Raw genomic sequence first — 27117 nt, 5'->3', positions numbered from 1 at the left:
GTCAAGAACTTTTGATTCTTTTAGACGATGTATGTGGTAATTCATTTTTCCTCTTACTTCGACAACATTTTGCTTTTAGAAAGAATTCATTATCTGTTTTACAAACAAACGCATCGTGTATATAACTTTTAATAAAAAATTGTATCCTTTTTCAAATACCCTGTTTTATTTCCTCTTTCTTTTATGTAATCAGCAATATTTTAGATTTCCATTTAATTTTTATTCCAATTCAAAGAACTACTAGAGGCCATTTCTGAAATTATCTGTTGAATGTTGTAAAGACTGGGCTTAAATGGTTGAAGGTCTAATTGTTTATTTATTAGCAATTGATAAGAAATAGATTAAATGTGGTTATTAATCTGACATGGTTGCAAATCCATTGTAAAGGTATTCTCCCTGCAGTGTAGTGAGAATGTTTACCTGTTTCAGATCACGTGAAAGGGCTATTGATACGGAGTGTTGGGATAAGTTCTTTATACATTTTTTCCTATTTTCCTAAAAAGATATCTTTTGAAATAATAAAAATGTTATGCAATTTTCAGCTCCTAATTCCTTTATGTAAGCCTTTCATTAACTGCCATATTTTTCTTTTATTTACAATATCATTTTTTCTTTGTCACATTTTAATAACTTCTCCTACCAGCTGCAGAATCCTAAAGCGTATCAAATATAGTCGCCGGTTTCTACCGGCGACTAATGTCCATTAATGTTTCCGGGGTCACTTGACCTAAGGGAAAGGTCACAGGGGCCTGAAGATGGAAAAAGTCTTTCAGATCAATAACTTGAGTAGGGATTTTTCTAGAGCAAAATCGCAGGGCGCAGCGCCCTGCCCTTTTATAGTGCCACCCTTTTGCCCGAAATTGCCTTTCTTCAGCGCCCCTTTGCCCTTTTAGCACCGCCCCTTTGACCATTAATTAAGTATTTCTAAACGAACTGCCCGCCAATCATCTGTCAAAATATCATCCCAAATAATTGTCAATCGATACGCAGTTATGACACGCACCGACTACCGGTATACACAGGTGCTGTGTATTTGCCTGAGGCATGTATGCAGTAACGGTATGCAGACGACAACCGACCGAATCGTAACAAACAACAATTAGATAGGTCAGCAATTAAAGCAAACTGCAAAACAGAACAAGAGGGCCATGATGGCCCTATATCGCTCACCTGTTATCACTGCACTTGAGACAAGAAGGTCCTCAAAAAAAATATCTAAATCCAAAGGACAGGAACAACAAAGGGTAGTAATTTAACCAAAAAGAAGAAAAAAATTCTTACAAGGTATAGATATGTCAAAAAACACCTAAAAATTGGAGGTACCATCCATGTTGTACCACAGAAAAGTGGTCTCGGTTTTTCCCTATGGCCAATAATAAAGAAGTTACTAAAAATAAGCTATTTATAGTAAGGTAAAAGGGAAGTAATTAAAAAAAAATATATTGTAAGTGAACAAAAGAAGGATCTGCCAAATAAATAGTTGGCATAAATGAAATTTCAGATCAGTATCTTCATTAGTTATGGAGATATACCCATTTTAATTTGAAATAAAGGGAGGTAATTTGACATAAAATCAGTCCATAGTTACCTACCCTGATTGTCTCAGTCCAACTAATAACAATAATGAAATTTCAAATAATTCCTGTAAGTACTTACTGATATAAATCCATTTTGATTACAATCAGGGAGGTAATCAGATAATAAAATAACTCTGGAACCTACAACTGGATCTGATTTGTCATGGAATCCAAGATTTATTGTTGTAGAAGATATTTTGAAAGTTTGTATCAAATAAAACCATAAATGAAGTCTCTATATGGCTGCAAAAGCCAAAATAGCCGATTTTGGACCTTTAAGGGCCATAACTCTTGAACCCAAGATGGAATCTGGCCAGTTCAAGAAAGGAAGCAAGATCTTGTGGTGATACAAGTTGTGTGCAAGTTTGGTTAAAATCAAATCATAAATGAAGCTGCTATTGTACAGACAAGGTCGAAATAGCTAATTTTGGCCCTTTCAGGGGCCATAACTCTGGACCCCATTATGGGATCTGGCCGGTTCAAGAAAGGAACCAAGATCTTATGGTGACACAAGTTTTGTGCAAGTTTGATTAAATTCAAATCATAAATGAAGCTGCTATTGTGCAGACAAGGTCAAAATAGCTAATTCTGGCCCTTTCAGGGGCCATAACTCTGAAACCCATAATGGGATCTGGCTAGTTCAAGAAAGGAATCAAGATCTTATGGTGACACAAGTTTTGTGCAAGTTTGGTTAAAATCAAATCATAAATGAAGCTGCTATTGTGCAGACAAGGTCAAAATAGCTATTTTTGGCCCTTTCAGGGGCCATAACTCTGGAACCCATAATGGGATCTGGCCAGTTCAAGAAAGGAACCGAGATCTTATGGTGATACAAGTTGTGTGCAAGTTTGGTTAAAATAAAATCAATAATGAAACCACTATCGTGCAGACAAGAAATTGTTGACGCACGCACGCACGCACGCACGCACGGACGGACTGACGACGGACGACGGACGAAGGGTGATCACAAAAGCTCACCTTGTCACTATGTGACAGGTGAGCTAATAAAAAAGGAGAAAAAAACATATCTTAAAATAAAGGCTGCTGCGTATTAAATGCCGATTAAAGGCCAGTAATGATCGGCAATTAGCGTGGCACCTCGTGTCAATTTTGTTGTTCACAGCTTGATCTCGGTTGAAGATAACAGTCGATCTTTAATTAGTATCACTGCCTATCAGAATATCTATGATTTTTTATATTTATTTCATCAAAATACTTTTAAATTTATATGATAATAATTTTGTTTAAAAGAAAATAAACCACTCGCTCTTTTACAGAACATAACGGCAATGAGAATCACTTGACAAAGAATGTTGAAACTTCATAGGATGATTAGACATGCAAAGTAGATGACCCCTGTTGACTTTGGGCTCACTCGATTAAAGGTCAAGGTTACAGGGACCTGAACATGGAAAACGGTTTACTTGAGAACCACTTGACCCAAAATCTCGAAACTTCATAGGGTGATTGGACACGCCAAGTAGATGATCCCTATTGCAGTGTCTCTTTGTCTTTCGCTCTTATCCTCTATTGACTTCTTGCCTATTAAAACTATACACAATCGGTTTTCGGATGATAACTGGAGAAGGCTTGGGATAGGATCACGAATGTTGAGCGGGAGATTTGTCATGACCAGCAGATGACCCCTAGTTCAGTAGGTCAAAGGTCAAGATCACATTGACAATAGAACTTTTTGCCAGAAAACTAGATTATGATTTGGTGTAAAATCACATTTGATACGGAAGTCATTTAAGACTGGTAAATGACCCATAATTATGATTTAATGTCAGTACGTCAAATGTCCAGTGTGCAGTGACCAATAAATTCTGTTCCTTGTCAGTTAATTCATGCAAGTGTTCTACAAGCTCTTGTTATAACTAGAATCTCCAAACATTACATAATTATCAATTAGTCCATGACCTTTGCTCTCATTAAACTGTTCGAGTAAAAGCAGAGTGTTTTCCCATTGATTTGTTAAACAAGTGCTTATAATTCAAAAAAGATGTTGAGCAAGATTAACCAAACCTCACAAAATCTTCAATAAGCACATGAGCTTTGCTCATATATTATTTTATCCCCTTGACAAAGTAAAAGCAGAGTTTGCCCCTTGATTTGTAAAAAATGGTTGAAAATTCTTATTAATCAAAGTAGTTTAACTAGAATCACCAAACTTAAGCTAACTGTTCGAAGGGGGGCCTCCGTGGCCAAGTGGTTAAGGTCGCTGACTTCAAATCACTTGCCCCCTCATCGATGTGGGTTCGAGCCTCACTCGGGGCGTTAAATTCTTCATGTGAAGAAGCCATCCAGCTGGCTTACGGAAGGTCGGTGGTTCTACCCAGGTGCCCGCTCATGATGAAATAATGCACGGAGGGGCACCTGGGGTCTTCCTCCACCATTAAAAGCTGGGAAGTCGCCATATGACCTATTATGTGTTGGTACGACGTTAAATCCAACCAAAAAACAAGAGGACCATGATGGTCCTGAATCGCTCACCTCTTCCCACATGACCCAGTTTTGAGTATGACGTCATTTTTTCTATTATTTGACATAGTGACCTAGTTTTTGAGCTGATGTGTCCCAGTTTTGAACTTGACCTAGATATTATCAAGATAAAAATTCTGACCAATTTTCATGAAGATCCATTGAAAAATATGGTCTCTAGAGAGGTCACAAGGTTTTTCTATTATTTGACCTATTGACCTAGTTTTCGAAGGTATGTGACCCTGTTTTGAACTTTACCTAGATATCATCAAGGTGAACATTCTCACTAATTTTCATGAAGATCTCATGAAAAATATGGCCTCGAGAGAGGTCACAAGGTTTTTCTATTTTTATACCTACTGGCCTAGTTTTTGACCGCACGTGACCCAGTTTCGAAACTGACCTAGATATCATCAAGGTGAACATTCAGATCAATTTTCATGAAGATCCATTGAAAAATATGGCCTTTAGAGAGGTCTTTTTCTATAATTTTAGACCTACTGACCTAGTTTTTGACCGCAGTTGACCCAGTTTCAAACTTGACCTAGATATCATCAAGATGAACATTCAGACCAACTTTCATACAGATCCCATGAAAAGTATGGCCTCTAGAGATGTCACAAGGTTTTTTTATTATTTGACCTACTGACCTAGTTTTTAAAGGCACGTGACCCAGTTTCAAACTTGACCTAGATATCATCAAGGTGAACATTCTCACCAATTTTTATGGAGATCCATTCACAAGTATGGCCTCTAGAGAGGTCACAAGCTTTTTCTATTTTTAGACCTACTGACCTAGTTTTTGACCGCACATGACCCTGTTTTGAACTTGACCTAGATATCATCAAGATGAACATTCAAAACAATTTTCATACAGATTCCATGAAAAATATGGCCTTTAGAGAGGTCACAAGGTTTTTCTATTATTTGACCTACTGACCTAGTTTTCGTCGGCACGTGACCCACTTTCTAACTTGACCTAGATATCATCAAGGTGAACATTCAGACCAACTTTTATACAGATCCCATGAAAAATATGGCCTCTAGTGAGGTCACAAGGTTTTTCTATTATTTGACCTACTGACCTAGTTTTTGATGGCACGTGACCCACTTTTGAACTTGACCTAGATCACAAGGTGAATTCTGACCAATTTTCATAAGATCTCATGAAATATATGGCCTCTAGAGTGGCACAAGGTTTTTCTATTTTTAGACCTACTGCCCTAGTTCTTGACCGCACTGACCCAGTTCGAACTTGACCTAAAATATCATAAAGATGAACATTTAGACCAACTTTCATACAGATCCCATGAAAAATTGCCTTAGAGAGGTCCAAGGTTTTTCTATTATTTGACCTACTGCCCTAGTTTTTGACGGCACGTGACCCAGTTTCAAACTTGACCTAGATTCATCAAGTTGAACGTTCTGACCAATTTTCATGAAGATCTCAGAAATATAGGCCTCTAGAGAGGTGACAAGGTTTTTCTATTTTAGACCTACTGACCTAGTTTTAAAGGCACTGACCCAGTTTCGAACTTGACTTAGATATCATAAAGGGTGAACATTCTGACCAATTTTCATGAAGATCTTGGAAATATATGGCCTCTAAAGAGGTCACAAGGTTTTCTATTTTTAGACCTACTGACCTAGTTTTTGAAGGCACGTGACCCAGTTTCGAACTTGACCTAGATATCATCAAGATGAACATTCTGCCCCAACTTTCATAAAGATCCCATGAAAAAATGTGACCTCTAGAGTGGTCACAAGCAAAAGTTTACGCGGAAACGCACGCACGGACGGACGGACGCACGGACGGACGACGGACACCGCGCGATCACAAAAGCTCACCTTGTCACTTTGTGACAGGTGAGCTAAAAAAACAAAACAAGCTAACTGTTCATGCCCATTACCAGAAGCTGTCAACCGCTGCCCACATCAGTCCTCTCAGTGCTTTGATTTATAAAGGCTCCATCAATGATAAACATAGGTATGCATCGGAACAAAATCGACTATTTCATTCAGACATTTACCTGTGGTTTATTTACAACATGCTTGTCAAAAAGTAGAAACTAAATACAGTAGTTTGACATAGCGTCATGTGACCGAACGCACTTAACCCAGCTGTCAAAATTCCAGAAGTTTCCATGGAATGTCTTTGAATTTCCATGAAAGTTCGGACTCTGGAGTATTCGGACAAACTTTCTGGAGCTTGATATGGAATACTGCGGGAAAATGCACATGTCCAGGGATTTCGGAGAACTTTCCATGGACAATTTTCCGGAGTGATTCCACGGACGTCGGACTTCCATGAACAATTTTCCGGAGTTATTCGGCAGTCGTCCAGGAAGTTCTGCTGACAGTATTATTCAACAGCAATAAATGTGATTTATAGACTTTTTTGCAGTACATGTAAAGTGAGCATGCAATAAAACTTCAGTACAAGCAATATGATTTTATTGCATGTGATCACTTTTGCAGTTTCAGACACTATTATGATATATATGAACAAGGAAAATGAATCTTTGCCAGTTAAAAGTGACTGATTAGAATATTTTTAAGAAATATACATATTTTTCAAACAACGATTAGTTACACTTAAATAATGATGAAATCATTCAAAAAAGTACTTAAAGATATCTGTTTTCATATATGCATATTATTTATAAAATCTTGTGAAGCCTTTGGTTATACTTTAGCATTCATTGTTTTATGCTATATAATGGACTGAGTACAAATATACATGCATGGTTAATTAGCATAATTACAAATTATCTATGTTTCATTGGTAAATTTATGTAAACAAACTTACTTGAGCAATTTCTAGAATCCTCAGTATTACCTTTGAACTGAATAAAACCCCACATAATAAGTTTCACTAATTATTTCACAACTTAACATCAGACTTCCAGTTACACATTTTGAAAATTCCCCTGTAAGATCAGTTCATCTAATTGGCGAGCTTGATCACATGGTATTCCCAGTCTGATGCTAATTGTTTTTTTGATATGTGTTTTTAAAAACCCTTAGAAAATGACAGAGCTATTTCAGAGTTAAACGACCAGAATTTTTCAAAGTGCTACATTTCCTCAGTGTCAGTGAATATTCCATGAACATTTTGATAGATGTCCAGAGAATTCCGGATGTTCCGGAAAACATTTTCAATCACTCGGACAGTTACATAACACAGGGTTTTAAAAAAAATTTTTTACACCAAACCCAAAAATGCCATATTTTCAGACGGTCAATAAGGAGATTTGCCTCAACAGGGCTTTTTTAAGGGGGATTTGGGTAAAAATAAGGGAGACTTTTATTCGCTCATTTTTTATGCGCTAAATAGCCGTTTTCATGAAAAAGAGGACCATGATGGTCCTGAATCGCTCACCTCTTCCACATGACCCAGTTTGAGTATGACATCGTTTTTTCTATTATTTGACATAGGACCTAGTTTTTTAGCTCATGTGACCCAGTTTGAAATTGACCTAGACATTTTTCAAAATAAAAATTCGCCAATTTTCATGAAGATCCCTTGAAAAATATGGTCTCCCAGAGAGGTCACAAGGTTTTTCTATTATTTGACCTATTGACCTAGTTTTCGAAGGTACGTGACCCTGTTTTTGAACTTTACCTAGATATCATCAAGGTGAACCCTTCTCACTAATTTTCATGAAGATCTCATGAAAAAAATGGCCTCTAGAGAGGTCACAAGGTTTTTCTATTTTTAAACCTACTGGCCTAGTTTTTGACCGCACATGACCCAGTTTCAAAAATGACCTAGATATCATCAAGATAAACATTCAGACCAACTTTCATACAGATCCCATGAAAAATATGGCCTTTAGAGAGGTCACAAGGTTTTCCTACAATTTGACCTACTGACCTAGTTTTTGATAGCACGTGACCCACGTTACCTACTGACCTAGTTTTTGACCGCACGTGTCCCAGTTTCGAAAATGACCTAGATATCATCAAGGTGAACATTCAGATCAATTTTCATGAAGATCCATTGAAAATATGGCCTCTAGAGATGTCAAAAGATTTTTCTAATTTTAGACCTACTGACCTAGTTTTTGACCACAGTTGACCCAGTTTCAAAACTGACCTAGATATCATCAAGATGAACATTCAGACCAATTTTCATACAGATCCCATGAAAAAGTATGGCCTCTGGAGAGGTCACAAGGTTTTTTTATTATTTGACCTACCGACCTAGTTTTTTAAGGCATGTGACCCAGTTTCAAACTTGACCTAGATATCATCAAGGTGAACATTCTGACCAATTTTCATGAAGATCCATTCAAGTGTATGGCCTCTAGAGAGGTCACAAGGTTTTTCTATTTCAAGACCTACTGACCTAGTTTTTGATCGCAGTTGACCCAGTTTCAAACTTGACCTATATATCATCAAGATAAACATTCAGACCAACTTTCATACAGATTCCATGAAAAATATGGCCTCTAGAGAGGTCACAACGTTTTTTCATTATTTGACCTACTGACCTAGTTTTTGATGGCACGTGCCCCACTTTCGAACTTGACCTAGATATCATCAAGATGAACATTCTGACCAATTTTTATGAAGATCCATTCACAAGTATGGCCTCTAGAGAGGTCACAAGGTTTTTCTATTTTTAGACCTACTGACCAAGTTTTTGACCGCACATGACCCTGTTTCGAACTTGACCTAGATATCATCAAGGTGAACATTCAGACCAATTTCATACAGATCCCATGAAAAATATGGCCTTTAGAGAGGTAACAAGGTTTTCATATTATTTAACCTACTGACCTAGTTTTTGACGGCACGTGACCCACTTTCGAACTTGACCTAGATATCATCAAGATGAACATTCAGAATAACTTTCATACAGATCCCATGAAAAATATGGCCTCTAGAGAGGTCACAAGGTTTTTCTATTATTTGACCTACTGACCTAGTTTTTTTAGACATGTGACCCACTTTCGAACTTGACCTAGATATCATCAAGGTGGACACTCTGACCAATTTTCATGAAGATCTCATGAAATATATGGCCTCTAGAGAGGTCACAAGGTTTTTCTATTTTTAGACCTACTGACCTAGTTTTTGACCGCACGTGACCAAGTTTCGAACCTGACCTAGATATCATCAAGATGAACATTCAGACCAACTTTCATACAGATCCCATGAAAAATATGGCCTTTAGAGAGGTCACAAGGTTTTTCTATTATTTGACCTACTGACCTAGTTTTTGATGGCACGTAACCCAGTTTCGAACTTGACCTAGATATCATCAAGGTGAACATTCTGACCAATTTTCATGAAGATCTTGTGAAATATATGGCCTCTAGAGAGGTCACAAGGTTTTTCTATTTTTAGACCTACTGACCTAGTTTTTGATGGCACTTGACCCAGTTTCGAACTTGACCTAGATATCATCAAGGTGAACATTCTGACCAATTTTCATGAAGACATCATAAAATATATGGCCTCTAGAGAGGTCACAAGGTTTTTCTATTTTTAGACCTACTGACCTAGTTTTTGATGGCACGTGACCCAGTTTCGAACTTGACCTAGATATCATCAAGATGAACATTCTTACCAACTTTCATAAACATCCCACGAAAAATGTGACCTCTAGAGTGGTCACAAGCAAAAGTTTACGGACGGACGGACTAACGCACGGACGGACGGACGACGGACGACGGACGCTGCGTGATCACAAAAGCTCACCTTGTCACTATGTGACAGGTGAGCTAAAAATCATCATGTTTTCTATACTGAATTGATGAGTGGAGCCAACAGTTGTGTACAGAATGCATGATTATTACTTATAGCACTTTACTTATTCCAAGGAAATTCAGAATTCCATGAAAGATTGAACCAGGAACTTTCATTTTGCTTTTATGTGTTGATGCTTCTGCACCTGGAGAGAGTGATCTTTTTGACATGTTTAAGCATACAATTCTCAAAACATTGCGGAGATATCATGTCAAAACAGTCTTTTAAGGGCAGTCATTTCTTTTCAGAATGAAGTTGTTAAAACAAAAAAGAAAGCCATTCTTTTGCTGGATTGTCCATATTGTAGTGGGAATGTAGTTAGGGTTAGTTAGGTCACTGTAAAGGTCACAAGAGAACCAGCCAATCGGAGAGGAGGTCCTATCACATGGCCAGGAGGACCAATCACCGACGAGCAGCATCGCTTCTCGACCAGACTCCATTGTATCAAGTTGCATAATATGTTGATCCACCGAAATCCAGGGCCATCTGGGTAGTAAGTGACCTGTATTGTAGTTATTTCTGCCTGTTAGGGTTAGGAACCTTTTCTGCCTCTAATAGGAGTGTCAACTCCTGTATAGCGAAGGCCCTTTTCGCTATATTGGTGTCAGAAGTAATCGCGAACATCTCGCCTGGAAATTCCCTAGTAGGTCCCTGTCCGTTACGTAGTAGAAGGCGAAAGCCTTTGAACAGTCCCTTCGGCCAGGTTTTTTCTGAACAGGATTCCTGTGTAAGATTAGTAAGGGTTATTTCTATAATTTCTAGCCCGGTTTATACAGCCTGCGGACTGTCAAAAAACTGGGAAAATCGCCGTAAGGCTCAGACGGCTATTCTTTTGGGGTTATATCGATTTGGTTTGAACATTCTTTTAGTGGATTAAATTTTCTTCGACAAAAGAAATTGTTTTGTCATATTTTTCAGAAGTTAAGGCCTCGCGCACGGAAAACGTGCCAAACCGAAAGTACTTTCATTTTAAGCCGGAAGTTCCGGTAACAACAACAACCGGTGACTTGGAATTTTTCAAAATTATTCAAAAAGTTATTTCATTCCGTTCTATTCAATTCAAGGATAGATAGACAGTAAGTGTACTGTTTCTTTTGGTAAATTTGTGGAAGGTATCCTTCCCTGTTACTGTACATGTATTATCTTATTGCTTTTACATCAAAGGCCAAAAAGAATAAAAATTAGAGTGGGTGTAAGGATATTGTCTGTATTGAGGTTCAAGAAAACAAATAGCAAATTATCAAGTATTTTAATTTACAACAGATATATCAGCTTTATACTTTATATCTAAGGTTATGGCTGAGAAAGTAAGTACCCCTTGCAGCAATACAAAATCCCCAGGTAACTCTGGTGGGGCTGGGCCTCAATTGGGATGTTACCCGCCTATGTTGGGATATGGGTGGCCTTCACCGGGAGGGGTAGCCCCTCACACACCGGACATGAGGGCCAATTGGGGGTTTGGATATTGGTCCCCAGGGGCGTTATCCCCGTTCACACCAGGCATTACAGCCAATAGACAATTAGAATATTTTCCCTCTGAGGTGGTATCCCCTCACACACTAGGCGTGATGGCAGAAGAGGGGCATGGGTGGTCTTCACCAAAAACAGTAGTCTCCCACACACCATGTAAGACGACCTATGATACGCCACCTGTGACACCAGTGCCGGCTGCATCTCTGGTAAAGGTCTTGAGCCAAGGTCAAGCTAATAACCTCCCGTATCTCTCGGAAACACATGTCGGGTATCCCGTGACTTTTCCTGTAACTCCCCATGGGGCTAACTGTTCCTACAATTCGCCAATATGTAAAGAAAGTTTATCACAGAGAATACAAGTTCTGGAGGGTGAAAATCAAGAACTAAAATACCAGAGGGATCGCCTCCAAAAGAAAGTAGATACATTGACAGAGAAATGCGACATATATTGTGTTTGTGTGGAGTATCTGATGACTTGTACACGAATTCTAAGAAATAAAAATAAGTCCCTGAATGACAAATCATCGTGGTGGAAGAACTACTCCGAAAGTCTAGTTTAAAGAAATTTAAGGAAGATGATGAAGTCATAGGAGCCCTTAAGTCAGAAATTAATCTTCTGAGTGAGAGTGTGCTAAGGGAGGAAGCCTCCTCACACTTCTCCAAATCCGAGATTTCCCCTGAAATGTGTGAGTTAAGTACCTCAACGGAATTGGGGGATTTGTCCTGTGATACTCTAGTTAAGGATCAGGGTAGTGTGTCATGTGTCCCCCGGGTTCCACTAAAATCAGATGATGACCTTGAACAAATCATAGGAGCCCTCAAGTCAGAAATTAATCTCCTGAGGGAGAGTGTGCTAAGGGAGGAAGCCTCCTCACACTTCCCCAAATCCGAGATTTCCCTGGAAATGTGTGAGGTAAGTACCTCAACGGAATTGGGGGATTTGTTCTGTGATACTCTAGTTAAGGATCAGGGTAGTGTGCCTTGTGTCCCCCGGGTTCCAATAAAATCGGATGAAGACCTTGAACAGGTCTTTAACTTTCTGGACTTTGCAGAGCAGGATTTGTCCCAAGTTACTGAATGCAAATCATCGAGCTCTTTTAGAAGTGGGGAGAGTGTGGGGGAAAATGATAGTAGTGCTCTCGTGTGGGGAGCATGTCTGAAACCTTGGGGAGAGCAGGCAAATAGCTCTGGGGTTGTTAGTTCTTTATTGAGTCCAGATTCCAGTCTTGAGGGAGTCAGTGATGAGTCTCTGCAGAGGAGCAGTACACTGACCAGTAGCCAGTTTGATAACTCTGCATCAGATAATGGTGGGAGTAATTTTGCTGACACCACTAAATTACTGATTCCCAACAAGTTAATTAGTGAAGGAGACCATTCACAATCAGAGACTGTACCCACACACGATCTTCGCACTATGTGTGTTGGTTCAGATACCGTACTTAACCTTTCTCTGAGCGCCCCCTGTAATTTAGAAAATATGGCTACCGTATTAACCCTTAATGCCAGCACCCAATGCAATATGGGCAGTAATGCAAATACTGTACCTACCATTTTGTCCAATGCCAGGTGCAATATAGACTATGTGGATGCCAGCATCCAATGCAATATGGACAGTAATACAAATACTGTAACTACCATTCTGTCCAGTGCCACGTGCAATATAGACAATGCGGATACCGTAGTAAACCACCAGTCTAGCACCCTATATGAATTGGATGGTGTTACGGATACTGTACTTACCTTTCCTTCCAACGCCATGTGCTTTATTAATGACACCGGTACCGTATCAGCCACAAACGCTAGCGCCCTATACCATAAAGCAGATACCATACTTACCATATCTTTGGATGCCCCAGAAAGTATGGTTACCCTAGTCACTCCTGTCTCTAGCGCTCCACGTGCTCTGTATAATAAGGCAGATAATGTATGTAACACTTCTCCTAGTTCCATGTGTGCTATAGACAACATGGATGCGACATTCATCCCCAGCTCTAGCACCCCATGTGATTTACACATTAATACTGATACAGTATCTTCTTATCCCCCAAGGGCCTTGTTCAATTTAAACAATACGAAACCGTATTCTCTCATGATCCTAATGTCAAGTTAGCTTTGCACCAAAGCATGAATATTGCAAATACCCTGGTTGCAACAACCCTGTGCAAATTAAACACTTTGGGTACACAATAAGCTCCAGTGACATAGTGCCCTGCAGATTGTGACAATAACAAAGATACAGCTTTTAGGGAGCAGTTATCCAATAATGTTCTTGAGCACAACACTGTGACTCTTTTTAATACTGGCCTGTATATTTTAATGGTAATTCAAGAAGATAATTATAGGAACTGCCTTACAATAAGATATCCTATAAGTGAAATTGATGTATCTCTGGTGGCTAAAGGAAATAGGCAAGATGGTACATCAGATTTGCCCAACTCGGAGACTGGTTTTTACAAGAGTAACTCTTTTGACAGCAAATCTGGGACTTCAGACTCTAGGGGTGAAGGCCATGACCAATGTCTTCCACTAAACTCCTTGCCAAGTTTATGCCAAACTAAAGCCCAGTTCAATACAAAGTCATCTGGACCTCAAGTAGCATCTGGGGAACGTAAGGTCATAGATGAATCGGGAATAGTAGGGAATCTTGTTACTAAAGGTCAAGGCACCGGTGGAAAGCTCAGAGGCCATTGTATTCCAAAGGTTTGCGGACCTGATACTAGCAGCTATGTTCAATATCAAGAGCTCGGTAGGGTATTGCCCTTCAATCATTCTGGGAAATTGCCGCCTTATCACGTTGGAGAACCAACAGTTAGTTTATTCCTATATGACTTTGCCCACGAAGGTTCACTTGCTTGGGGGTTGCCGCCACCAGCAACCTTGTCATTGTACTCTGTACCACTCCCTCCCTCAGGGTTCCCTTCTCCGGTAATCAACCAGAGTGCCTGTACATTATGTCATTCTCCAGGGCAGCAACTATGGAACAAGTATGGGTTTAGTGATTCTTGCTCTTGGTCACAAAGTATAGTGTCCTTGTCTGGGAATCCGTTTTACTCGCCCCTTCGTTTAGAGGTAGAAAGTTTGTACTACACTTTCTGTTCACAGTCCGGGTAAATAATGTTGAATTCTGACAGGTTCAGTCAGGGCATCAGTGCCTCTGCTGCAACAGTTTCACATCATTGTGGAAATACTGAAAGAGAGGTTGTCGGTGTAGGGTCTCTGGGATGTGTGCAGGTCTCCTGTTCAGATGGACAGAACAGTAGGGGCATGGTGTGCCAGAGTCTCACTTGTGGGTCTGATTGTATTTTGGTATCACCTGCTAACATTCCTAGTGTGAGACCAAAGTCTGTGCAGCCTTTATTTAACCACAGCATCCTTTGGGCTGTAGCACAAACCTCTTCCAGATGGGGATGGGGATTCCTGGATCTGTCACAGGACCGGTCTGGTCTTAGCAATAGAGATCCTTGGGCTAAGGGCCTGGGGAAAGGGACTCCGGGTCACGGATCGCCTACTTCAGATCCTTTTTCCTATACGGATCAGTAGAGGCAATGCCTCGTCCTTCAATAGACACAGAAACTGTGTCTATCTTCTTGGGGTCTCCCCGGCCTCCTGGTATCCCGGGTTTATCCTTGTTCTAGATGTAGAAACTGTCCATCTGCTCAGTGCACCCCCAAGCCTCCTGGGAATCCCAGGTTTATCATTGGGATAACTTGTCCTGATACTGTCAAGTGCTAAACTATTTTCATAGACTATAAATTCTATTGGGTTTCTTTAAACCTTAATGCAGAATGGTCCAGACTTTAGACAGCTTTGCTTCTTAAGATCAATATGGGTGTCCCATGATCTTTAATGAGGTATTTCAATGACTGGGGGGTTCTCAGATCTGAATGTTTTGCTAGGTACATTTTGTGGTATGTCCTTGTGTACTGCAGTATGGGTATCCCATGGTACACCTTGATATGACAGTTGTTTCGCTGGGTATCCCAGCACCTTAATGATCTATTATGCCTCTCCGGGTAACCTTGAAGTTATAAACTGATGTAAGCATGTGTAATTCCTGGTATGCATCAGTATCAGTATAATGGTTCTTCCCCTGGGTATCCCAGGACCTTAATAATATGATATGTTTATCTGGGTTACCCAGAAAATTATGAACTTAGGTCAGTATGGGGATCCCATGACCTTAATTCCAGTTGTTAAAAGAGATGTTTGGAACAACCACTTCTAAATGACAATTAATCTCCTATGGGGGAATCTTGTCCATGATTTCAGAAGTCCTTGTTGTCTGGTCTGTTTTGCACGAGATGTAAAATCGTTATTGGTGAAACCTCCATGATTATTATTAAGCAGGGTATCCCTGTTATGCCTGTCTCTGTGAGGAACCCATCTATAGCCTCCCAGGCCATCTCTTTTTCTGTGTGATTCACACGGACCCTTGTGACCAACTTTATAGAACTAGGGGGGGGGGGTGGGAGTGTAGTGGGAACGTAGTTAAGGTTAGTTAGGTCACTGTAAGAGGTCACAAGAGAACCAGCCAATCGGAGAGGAGGATTCCTATCACATGGCCAGGAGGACCAATCACAGACGAGCAGCATCGCTTCTCGACCAGACTCCATTGTATCAAGTTGCATAATATGTTGATCCACCGAAATCCAGGGCCATCTGGGTAGTAAGTGACCTGTATTGTAGTTATTTCTGCCTGTTAGGGTTAGGAACCTTTTCTGTCTCTAATAGGATTGTCAACTCCTGTATAGCGAAGGCCCTTTTCGCTATAATATTTAGATTAAAACTACATGTATTTAAACTGGGAATTCTCCCGTTAATTATTGCAACATGACAATATCACAAAGGAATGGCAGTCAATTCTTTGGGCAATATGAATTGCAATTCATTTCATAAAATTCACTTATCCGAATTCATGTTTGTCCGAAATTCTGTGTAGTCTGACATTTACTCGCCAATTTTTGTTAAATCGTGGTTGATTTTTTTATTGTTTTGCAAGTATTTAAATTGAGAAGCATAAACTCGGTGTTAACACTAACCTGTCTCATCCTCTGATGGCTCGATAAATATAATCAAAGGCCTGAATGGCCTGAGTCGGCTAATGATTGATGTACTGACAGTATAGTCTACCAGTTTCAGTTTGTTTTTAGTTTTTTTCTTAAAATTTCATAACACAGCTCGATATTTACCCAAAATATTATATCCGGATACGATTACACTTTTCTCCAGTTTGAACAATATATGTTACAAATTGTGATGATACGAAGACATTTAGCAGCAATTGGCAGTATCTGACATTGAAGTTTACGGTTAAATTACCTCTTATTTAAATCTTTTCATAAAAAAGTTGTTTCGTTTCGCCAAACATAGACGATCTACTTTCGATTTCAAAAACTACAAGAAAATACAATTTAATGTTTCGCCGATTTGTTTATTTCTCGAAAAATAAGAATTAAAATCATTTTTAATATCAGTAGTAACTAAACAAACCAGTAAGAGCTTCTTCTTCCAATAATTTATCCGTTTACCTGACTGCAAAATTCAACCCACGCAAAGTTTATAGAAATCATATGATGCGTGTTTTACGTTCAATGTGGGAGAATTAAGGCTGATCGGCTATGTTACCTAACGCATCCAGACGATTCAGATTTTGCTTTTAAAAAAGCATTGTGTGCGTTTCTGTAATTTTATATACGTTTTTATACGCTTAGAAATTATTTGACATGCGTATTTGCATTATTTCAATACGTAATTTACGCTAATACGCATCTTATCTGGAGCCCTGCTGGAACTATTTTTTGTCTTTCGCTGGATGTTACCCAAGCTTTGTAAGCCTGCGCAATTCTTAAAATGCACATTTATGCTTAATGAGTTACATTCGAGAATTGCACAATTACAAGTCATAAATATGACAGATTACATCGTATATTGGTCATAGCAAAGGGAATTGACACAACTTAACTTCATTCATGCAGTGAACTGTTTGGAGTTTGAGAAATCTAATGGAACTACATCCCTTCACTGTGTTATTTGGTCCATTTAGAGAATCGTTGGATAGCAAGGACTCGTCAAAAGGCTTTCAGCCTTTAGCCGACTCAAAAATAGATCAGCGAAAACGAAAGTACACTTTGGCAGGTGGCGGTAAAATGACGTAATTTTAAGACTGGTTTACATATTGTTTTGAAAACTACTGGTCAGTGACTTTGATGTTACTGAATCAGTCTAAAATCTCGCATGCACATGTTTACAATTGCCTACGGGTAAGATTAAATGGTTAATTGTTTGCAGATGGTGACAGTAGGTGGTAAGATAATTAATGCCTCAGGCGTGTATCTCTCGATAAACAAGCTAGGGATTATAGACAACTATCAAAATTATGTTTGAAGAGTATTTCCGGGCCACTCGATATTGAATTTCAAGTATTTTCTAAAGGTCTACATTGGGTCCGAGATACGATTTTTCGACAGAGGACTTTTTTTCAGAATTAATTTTTTTACGGGAGGTTTTCATGTCCCCGCGGAAGAAAATACGGGAGAAAAAGTCTCCCGGCGGGAGATATGGCATGTATGCACCACTCGCCCTGCAGGACTAGTAGCCAGTAATATCTACTCGCCCTTAGTGAACAGCCACTCGCCCTAATAATTGACACTTTTAATACTGTCACTTTTATGAAAAGAGTATTATGTACAATAGTATTATTTCCCAATAGTATTATTTCCCGAAAAATATTTATTTTGAAAAGTGTCTAAAAAATTTTGACACAATAATCATCGTCCATCCACCCGTGTTGAAAGAGAGGGAAAAAACTGTTAAAGATTATCGGTAATTATTCAGTTGATAAACTAAGTAATTGACCTTGTTTTCATGATCAATTTACACCCCCTCAAAGAGCTAAAAGAAGTGTGTCAGTATCTTGACATCTGAAGTGGAGATCAAAGCGGTATTTTTGCTCGAGATTGTCAAGGCATTACGTCATGTTTTCGCGCCATGTGACACATCACTGTCTGATCGTACCGCATCGGTTCTTGAAATTGCTGAGAAATAGAAATCAATAAAAAATTTCTTCTTTAATTTGTTATCAAAAGCGAATGTGCTATATCCAGTATAAAAGGTAAATGTCTCAAACGATATTTACTGTAGTGGATATCCTACCTCTGTGACCTATTTGCCCTCAAGGAATTTACATTATTGTTTGACAAAAAAAACTTTTAAATTGTTGGTCAAAAAATACAACTTTACAACTTACAACTTTATATTTTATTAAAGTGTCACATGTAAAACATTCATAGAATTTTACATAATGTATAAAACAGTCACGTTAAAAACAGTTTTACATCCAGCCATTACTGACTGACGAGACACTAAAACAGTATAAAACATGAATTTGTACATCAAGATGTGTAGTTTCCATATTGTTGACCATCATTTACCCCAAGGCGCCCAACCACCACCACAAAAGCAGTGACGTAACCAAAGCATCGACGGGCAAATCAAACTCAACAGCATCGAAACTATCCATTGACCGAACAGCAATCTTCCCATATAAAAAAGTAATGTTTTCTATATGTAAGTTAAAAGGGACTGATTGTCTGGTAAGCACAGACGAAAGGATTATCATAAAACTTTTAAGTGTCTGTATCTTTTACTCATGGAATAAAAAATTGGTCTAATTTTTCTCTACAAAATGAAAAACATACTAAAAGAAACCTGCTTAATGATATAAGTGTACTAATTAAATGTTAAGCATATATAAACTACTGAATACTATTTAACATCTTATTTGCATTTCCTTTAAACCAGAAAAGGGTGCATTATCTGACAATCAGTCTCCTCAGATCACATAGCTTTCACATCAATATCGTTTTTCTACAATTTAATACCATAAAACAAGATAAAATGACTTATTAAAACTAAAAATAACCATTTAATATTGTTTGCGAGAAAACTAATAATTGGGGCACAATATTCTGGATTAAGCAGGGCCAACATTTTCAATGGCCAAACAGACATAGGCTAGCACCAGATGAAAAGACCCACAAGTTAGTTTTCATCTAGCTTGGTTAGTGTAGTTGTATGTTACAAGACATTCACATATTTCATATTGTCCTGATGGATTCACTTAACACCGGCAATCTGATCTACATAGTGAAAAACAGTCCATGCCACTGCCTGTAAATCAGTGGGATATGTATTAAATTAATATGATGGTAAGATAGACAAACTGCCGAGCGAGTTGCAAATCCAAGGACTAAAATGCAATTAAAACTAAAAGTTAAATGTATCCTACGTTAACATAAAGCGTAAGTAATGCTACAAACTACTGTGCTAGTAGCACATCAATGGATTAAAATTCAGAACTGTCCGTAAGACAGCACGCTCGACTTTTCTAAGTGTTTAAATCTGAATTAGAGCCTAGCCAGCCAAAGGGGCATAAATCTGTCAAAATTCTGAACAGAGTTATGTGGATTGTTTCTTATTATGCAGCCTTTGACAGTAAAAAAAAACACTCCAAGTTTCAGGTCAATAGCTTTGATAGCAACAGAGAGATTGGACGTTAAGTAAAACTATAACCAAAAAAATTCTAAGTGAAAAAGGGACATAACTCTGTCAAAATTCAAATCAGAGTTATGAGTATTGTTTCTCAAGATATAAACTTTGATTGTAAATAACTATTTTAAGTTTCAAGTCAAAAGCTACGACAGCAACTGAAATATTTGACTTAATCAAAAACTTTAACCAAACAATTCTAAGTTAAAAAGGGGCATAAATCTGTCAAAATTCAAACAGAGTTACATGGATTGTTTCTCCTGGCGTAGACTGCGATAATAAAGACCTATTTCAAGTTTCAACTCAAAAGCTTTGATAATGACAGAAATATTTGGTTTTACCAAAATTTTTAACCGAAAGAATTCTAAGCTAAAAAAGGGACATTAATCTGTCAAATTTCACGTCTGAGCTATTGAAGTTGTCTCTCATGGTGTAGACTGTGCTAATAAATATCTATTTTAAGTTTAAGGTCAATAGCTATGATAGTAACAGAGATATTTGACTTTATCACAAACTTTAACCAGCGGCAGCACTGACGCCGACGCTGGGGTGAGTGCAATAGCTCAACATTTTCTTCAAAAGAATCGAGCTAATTATATATATCTTAATTTAAAAGAAAGTGTTGCTACACTTTAGCATGTTTTCTTCTTCTACACATTGATAAAAGAGAATTTGCTAAGGTAAACTGTAGCTCTCTAGTATTCATGAGCTTTACTAGCTTACTTTCAGAGTTTAGGTCATTGAAATCAGGAAGCAGTGATTGTGCCTTCATAAACAAGTTGTATCTAAGGTCACTATAAAATTCACAATTAACAAGGAAGTGAGTTTCATCTTCTACACAATTATTATCACAGTATTTACAAAGTCTTTCATTTACAGGAGTTTTAGGTTTGGTGTAGCGACCAGTTTCAATGGCAAGTGGTAGATTACATGCCCTAAATTTAGCTAGAACACGGCGTTGGTCCCTGTGCAGATTTAGCAATACATAATTCTCAGTACAATAATCTGCCTTATACACTCTGTAAGTTCTAAGTTTTTTACCATTTTCAACTGTACCCTGACTTTGCAAATTAGTACTCCAAGAAGTCATATTATTGTTAAACAACTTATCTTTAGCTTTTTTAATACAACTAGTCTTACAAGGCTTATCGACCATGGTGATATCACTTATACCTAATACATTAAACATTTTTTGAGCCTGTTTCTCCCATGATTTTGGTTTATTAACATACAGAAAATGCATTTGTCTAACTAGTCTATCTTCTGAAAGATTTCTCAACCGACACCACAGGCATACAACTTCAATCTTCTGTTTAGTATCTACAGATGCCCAGCCTAGATCTCCACTAACGGCAAGGTTTGGGGCGTTTTTCGTTACACCTAGGTACATTCGCTTAGCCTTGTTAAGCACAGACTCAACACATGGGAACTTACGATAACCCCAAATTCCAGCACAGTAGAAGAGGACAGGCTCGACAACTGTTTCAACTAACTTCTTATATACATTGTGTGACATACCACCAACATTAACAAATTTCAAATATATGGCACCAAGAGCCCTGCTTGCAGATTTTGCAACCTCCTTCACAGACTTTTCCAAATCTAAATGTTCGTTAAACCAAAAGCCAAGATATTTATATTCAGATGCTGTACCTATATTAAGTTCACCCATCATGAACTGAAAGTTGGATACAATTTTGGACTGTTGTCTAAAATGCACAACTTTAGTTTTGCTTTCATTTACAGTGAGCCTCCATTTACGGCACCAGGCAGACACAGTGTTAAGCATACATTGCATATCAATTTCATTTTCAGCCAACAATACTATGTCATCGGCATAGAGCAGGATTGAGATCATAACATCGTCAACATTAATTCCACAGTTCAGATTATTGATTTCTATTGCCAAATCATTAATATATATAGAAAACATTGTAGGCGAAAGGACACAACCCTGCTTTACACCAACATTAACATTAAACCAATCTGTTAAGTCGTTATTGACACGTACTGCACATGATACACATGCATAAAGAGACTGTATTGCATTTAAAAATTTACCGTGTATACCAATTTGCATAAGTTTATACCATAAGCAACTTCTATTCACTGTATCGAACGCCTTTCGTGCATCAACAAAACAGGCAAAAGACTCTTTTTTCACTGATTTACGGTTATCCAGCAATGAATGTAACAAATATACATGATCTAAGCAACTTCTCTGACTACGGAAACCATTCTGTTCCTCACATAATATTTTATTTTCTTCAACCCAAGACATAAGTCTTTTGTTCAAAATATGTGCATACACTTTGTAAGGAATAGACAACAAAGTTATTGGTCTGTATTCTAAAGGATCAAGTGGATTTGTGTTTCCCTTAGGAATAGGGTTTATTATACCTTTGGACCAGTCATTAGGTACAATAACATTTTCAAAAGCATAATTAACAATTTTGAACAGCAAGTCGATGCATGTTCCATTACGGATAACCTCAACTGGAATCTCGTCAAAGCCGGTTGCTTTGCCAAGTTTCAGATGAAATATCGCTTTATAAACATCGTCCCTACTGACTGGTTCATTTAAAGCATAACAGTATACATGTATAAAGATTCATTTAAAACTTATTAAAAACCGCAATGACATCACATTGCTTTATTTTAAAATTGCATTTCTATTTACGTTCACGAGGTCACGTAACCTATTCTGCCGCACTAACAGAAATCTGTTTGCCAAAAATCGTTTTACTCCATGTATTGTAATTGCTGCCGCTTTTTCATTATTTAAGATTTTTTTATTCTGTTTTTTATTCTTTCTGGTCAAAAGTCTGAATTTTATGCCCAGAGTATTCATCGTCCCTACTGACTGGTTCATTTAAAGCATAACAGTATACATGTACAAAGATTCATTTAAAACTTATTAAAAACCGCAATGACATCACATTGCTTTATTTTAAAATCGCATTTCTATTTACGTTCACGAGGTCACGTAACCTATTCTGCCGCACTAACAGAAATCTGTTTGCCAAAAATCGTTTTACTCCATGTATTGTAATTGCTGCTGCTTTTTCATTATTTAAGATTTTTTTATTCTGTTTTTTATTCTTTCTGGTCAAAAGTCTGAATTTTATGCCCAGAGTATTCACCATTTATTTACTTTTAGAAAGAAATAAGTAACTAAGATCGCGCTGTTTGAATTTTTACAAATGATTATATGAAAATTCGACCGTTTTTATAGAATTTTGCCTACATTTCTGTCGATATCTTATTAAAATCATTATAGAATTCAAATAGTATTATTTCTCAAGAGGTGTTGAAAACTTGATGCGAAAATGTTAAAAAATGAATGCACAACGCACGGTTTTTGTGTACGTGTCGATGTAAATTAGATATTTAATATGATAGGTCGCACGTGCTTAAATGTGAAATGGAAAATTACCGGCATGACGTTTTGATATCTTTACGATTCGCAGGTAAATTCCAGTCAATCCAGGTAGCGACTGAACCATCTCAAAGTTTGGTGACGTTTTGGAGTTGTAATTTCTGAATTTTGGTAAAGTAAGGACGTAAAAAACCACTCGCCCAATCGGTCGAGTATACAGCGAGGTCCACTCGTCCTACTCAGACTTTAACTCGCCAATGTGAGCGGGCGAGTATTTTACACCCCTGATAACAGGTGACTTTTCCGTACTATTCCATGGAAAGTACCTACTTTCCATGGAAGTTTTGCATTTGTCTGCAATTTTTCCAGGGTTACTCTGGAATATGTACAGCCGGGTATAATGCTGCAGCTGTTATTTGCATTTATTCAGCCCCGCTCTGAAATGTTTAAATACACTAGCCTTTATTTTTACTGACATGTAGTAAACTACTTGTACTTTGGGACTATTTAACATTATAAATTAATTGCTACATTTGGGTCCGATGCATTATTACCCAATTCACACAACATGTTTCTTGGCAGGAAATAACACATGCACAAGTTCAACAGCTTGTTCTTTTAGATGCAGACGCGAATTCATTTTGCAAAAAAAAACATCTATTATGAATGCTTATTGTGCAAGACTATCCCATGTGCTACGGTTTTGACACTTTTTAATTGGTGCCGACTTTTCTAGTTTCATTAAGTTTTGCAAAATAGGGGTCGTATAAGATAATGTGGTCGTTAATTGGCACATGATCACTCGCAAATCTCCTGTGGCGTAGATTGCAAATTCATTAACCATGGTAGAGCTGTTTGACACCTGTAGGTTTCAAACGTATGAACAAAATGATATACTAGAACTAATCCTGTGGAAATTATAAAAAAAAAATTAAAATTTGAAATCCATGAATTTACGTCCCCATGAAACAGCCATTTTGGCCAAAACCACATAATTTCAGTATCAAGTTTTCATAATAATCATGATTTTTATCTTCAAAATACTATTCAATTTACAAAAAAGAGCACAACAATGCAGAGCAATATACGCCAGAAGGTATGAGTGTGACCTTGACCTTGAAGTGAGCCAAGTGAAACATGCGCTCTGCACGCCATCTCGATGTGGTGAACATTTGTGCCAAGTTTCTTTAAAATCCTTCAAGCAGTTCAAGTTACAGAGCGGACATGAAACAAAGTCATATGACTTTTGACCCGTAAGTGTGACCTTGACCTTGAAGCGAGCCATCCAAAAATGCGCTCTGCAAGTCCTCTCGATGTGGTGAACATTTGTGCCAAGTTTCTTTAGAATCCTTCAAGCAGTTCAAGAGTTACAGAGCGGACAACAAACAAAGTCATATGACCTTTGACCCCTAAGTGTGACCTTGAAGAGAGCCATCCAAAACATGCGCTCTGCATGTCGTCTCGATGTGGTGAATATTTGTGTCAAGTTTCTTCGAAATCCTTCCAGGGGCTCAGAGTTACAAACGGGTGGCCATCGGTGTCATAACATAATATGTCCCTTTGGGCGTATAAATTAATTTTGTTTAAAAGAATAAACCACTCTTATCAATTATAACACATACTGCAATCTTAGTTTTTAGGCTAGAACGTTTAGTAAGAGTCAGTTTCCCCTTACTGATCTGATGGACAATCATAAACAAACATGATTGTTTTGAACTTAAAACAGAAACAATGGAAGACAAGGCAAAAACATGTAACACACTGCGTAAACTGAATGATATATTTATTAAAACAGCTGGTTTCGGTCTTGTATAAACCTTCTTCAGGTTTGTTTTGAACTTGAAAAATCATCTAAACCTGTGCAGTACAATGCCCACCCTCTATACAGGGGTGGCCAAGGAGGTCAAAAATATGCGCAATATACACAAGTTTCTATGGTTATATGAAAGAATTTAATAAAGAGTCACCAAGGGAACATTATTTTTATAAATTAATATTAAATCTGGCCAGAATTTTTCCTTTGTTTGCCATGGCAACCAGACTTCTTCATGGATGATCTAAATTCGAAATAATCTGAAAAAGGACCGCCTCATAAACATTTCTGTAAAGTTTGGTTGAAACTGCCTCAGTAGTTTAAGAAAGACAGCCAATGATACTTAAAGCTTCTTCATGTTCAGGTGAGCTAAAAAGCAGTCAGATCAGATAAACTAAGCAATACTAAGAGAAACACAATAAGCTATGTATGGTTTATAAATAACAGAACCAGTGTAAATTTACCTCCAAAGTTGGGATCTAGTTGTGCTGGTGGCACCGATGATTGAACTGGGTTCTGTAAATCTCGGCCAAGATTACCTGAAATATGCACAGCACAAAAGTAAATAAATTCAGATGAAGTAACAAGGAATAGTTTCCATCTTTAAATATTCTGCTGCCAGAAGTCCAGAAGTTTACAATGGATAAAATATTTCAGTGATAAATTGAAAGCCTGGCAGACTGTTTCTGAGAAAAACAGCAACATTTTATCTCACATGGTTTCATTTTTGATTTGAAAAAAAGGCCAAAAACATAATCACTAGTTTCTCAGGCATTACTTTTGCATATTATGTCATAAAACAAGGGATTTTTAAGACAAAATTACTTCTTTATTTCTCTCATCAATTTTAGGAAGTTTAGTATACACAGAAACTAGGGACTGCTTTTCATGAAAAATGTATGTCTCCCATCACTGAACACACACACATTGCTGAATGCCAAACAATTAAGGGCCAAAACAACTAGGTTTGGCGCTGATCACTTCAGTGCAGTTTGGCTATTTCAAAGTCAGGCACACAAAGACCATTTGTGTGAAATTATTTCAAAACAAAGCCAGCTGTTTCATACAAGAAGATTTTTAAAGTTTCCAATATATACATATAGGAACAAGAGTGCCAGAATGTCACAATATATGCCCGTCACAGCAAATTTCTTTACTCTAGCACCTGTATTTGCAAATGGAATTTTAATTTTGTGGTTGTTTAGTAATCATTGTAAGTCATTTGTTTTTCTAAGTCCAAAAAAAACTCCTCACCAGGTAGAGATACCTTAAAATACACCTAAAATTTGAAAGTAACATCTATGTTGTACCACAGAAAAGTGGTCTTGTGTTTTCACTACGGTCAATTATAAAAAAGTTACAATATAAGTTATTTATAGTAACAACTAAGGGAAGATAATCTTAAAAAAAAAAAAAAAAAAAAAAAAAAAAAAAAAAAAAAAAAAAAATCCAAAAAACATTTTAAGTCCACACAAAATCTTTACCAGGTAGAGATTGGTCAAAATACACCTCATAATTGGATGTAGCATGCATGTTGTACTACAGAAAAGTGGTCTCGATTTTTCCCTACGACTAGTAATGAAAAAGTTACAATATAAGCTATTTATAGTAACAACAAAGGGAAGTAATTCTAAAGAAGGGAACTGCGCATGACACTTCGTCTCATGATGATGTATAATTGTGCCAAGTTACATCAAAATCCCTCCATGCATGAAGAAGAAATGCTTTGGACAAAGTCATTCTTGTATCTGACTTTTGGCCTCTAAGTGTGACCTTGACCTTTGACCTAGGGACCTGGTTCTTGCGCATGACACTCCTTCTCGTGGTGGTGAACATTTGTGCAAAGTTATATCAAATTCCCTCTATGCATGAAGAAGAAATGCTCCGGACAAGGTTTTCATTCTTGTATCCTTTGACCTCTAAGTGTGACCTTGACCTTAGACCTAGGGACCTGCTTCTTGCGCAAGACACTCTGCCTCGTGGTGGTGAACATTTGTGCCAAGTTTTATCAAAATCCCTCCATGCATGAAGAAGATATGCTCCGGACAAAGTTTTCTTTCTTGTATCCTTTGACCTCTAAGTGTGACCTT

The 27117-nt window shown here is 37.8% G+C and overlaps 1 protein-coding gene across 1 annotated transcript in view; it reads right to left on the bottom strand.

The window, feature by feature from the left end:
- LOC128546987 (uncharacterized) overlaps positions 1-27117 on the bottom strand; it is a 155239-nt gene that overhangs the window by 64384 nt on the left and 63738 nt on the right. The window contains exon 6 of the mRNA XM_053518460.1: positions 25492-25566. Within this exon, the coding sequence (XP_053374435.1) occupies positions 25492-25566 (75 nt within the window). The remainder of the gene's footprint in view (positions 1-25491; positions 25567-27117) is intronic.

Source organism: Mercenaria mercenaria, chromosome 11 (genome assembly GCF_021730395.1).
Source record: "Mercenaria mercenaria strain notata chromosome 11, MADL_Memer_1, whole genome shotgun sequence".
In the NCBI taxonomy this organism is placed as follows: Eukaryota; Metazoa; Mollusca; class Bivalvia; order Venerida; family Veneridae; genus Mercenaria; species Mercenaria mercenaria.
Note: the sequence above shows the minus strand (reverse complement) of the source record. Positions and strands in the feature narration are given on the sequence as shown.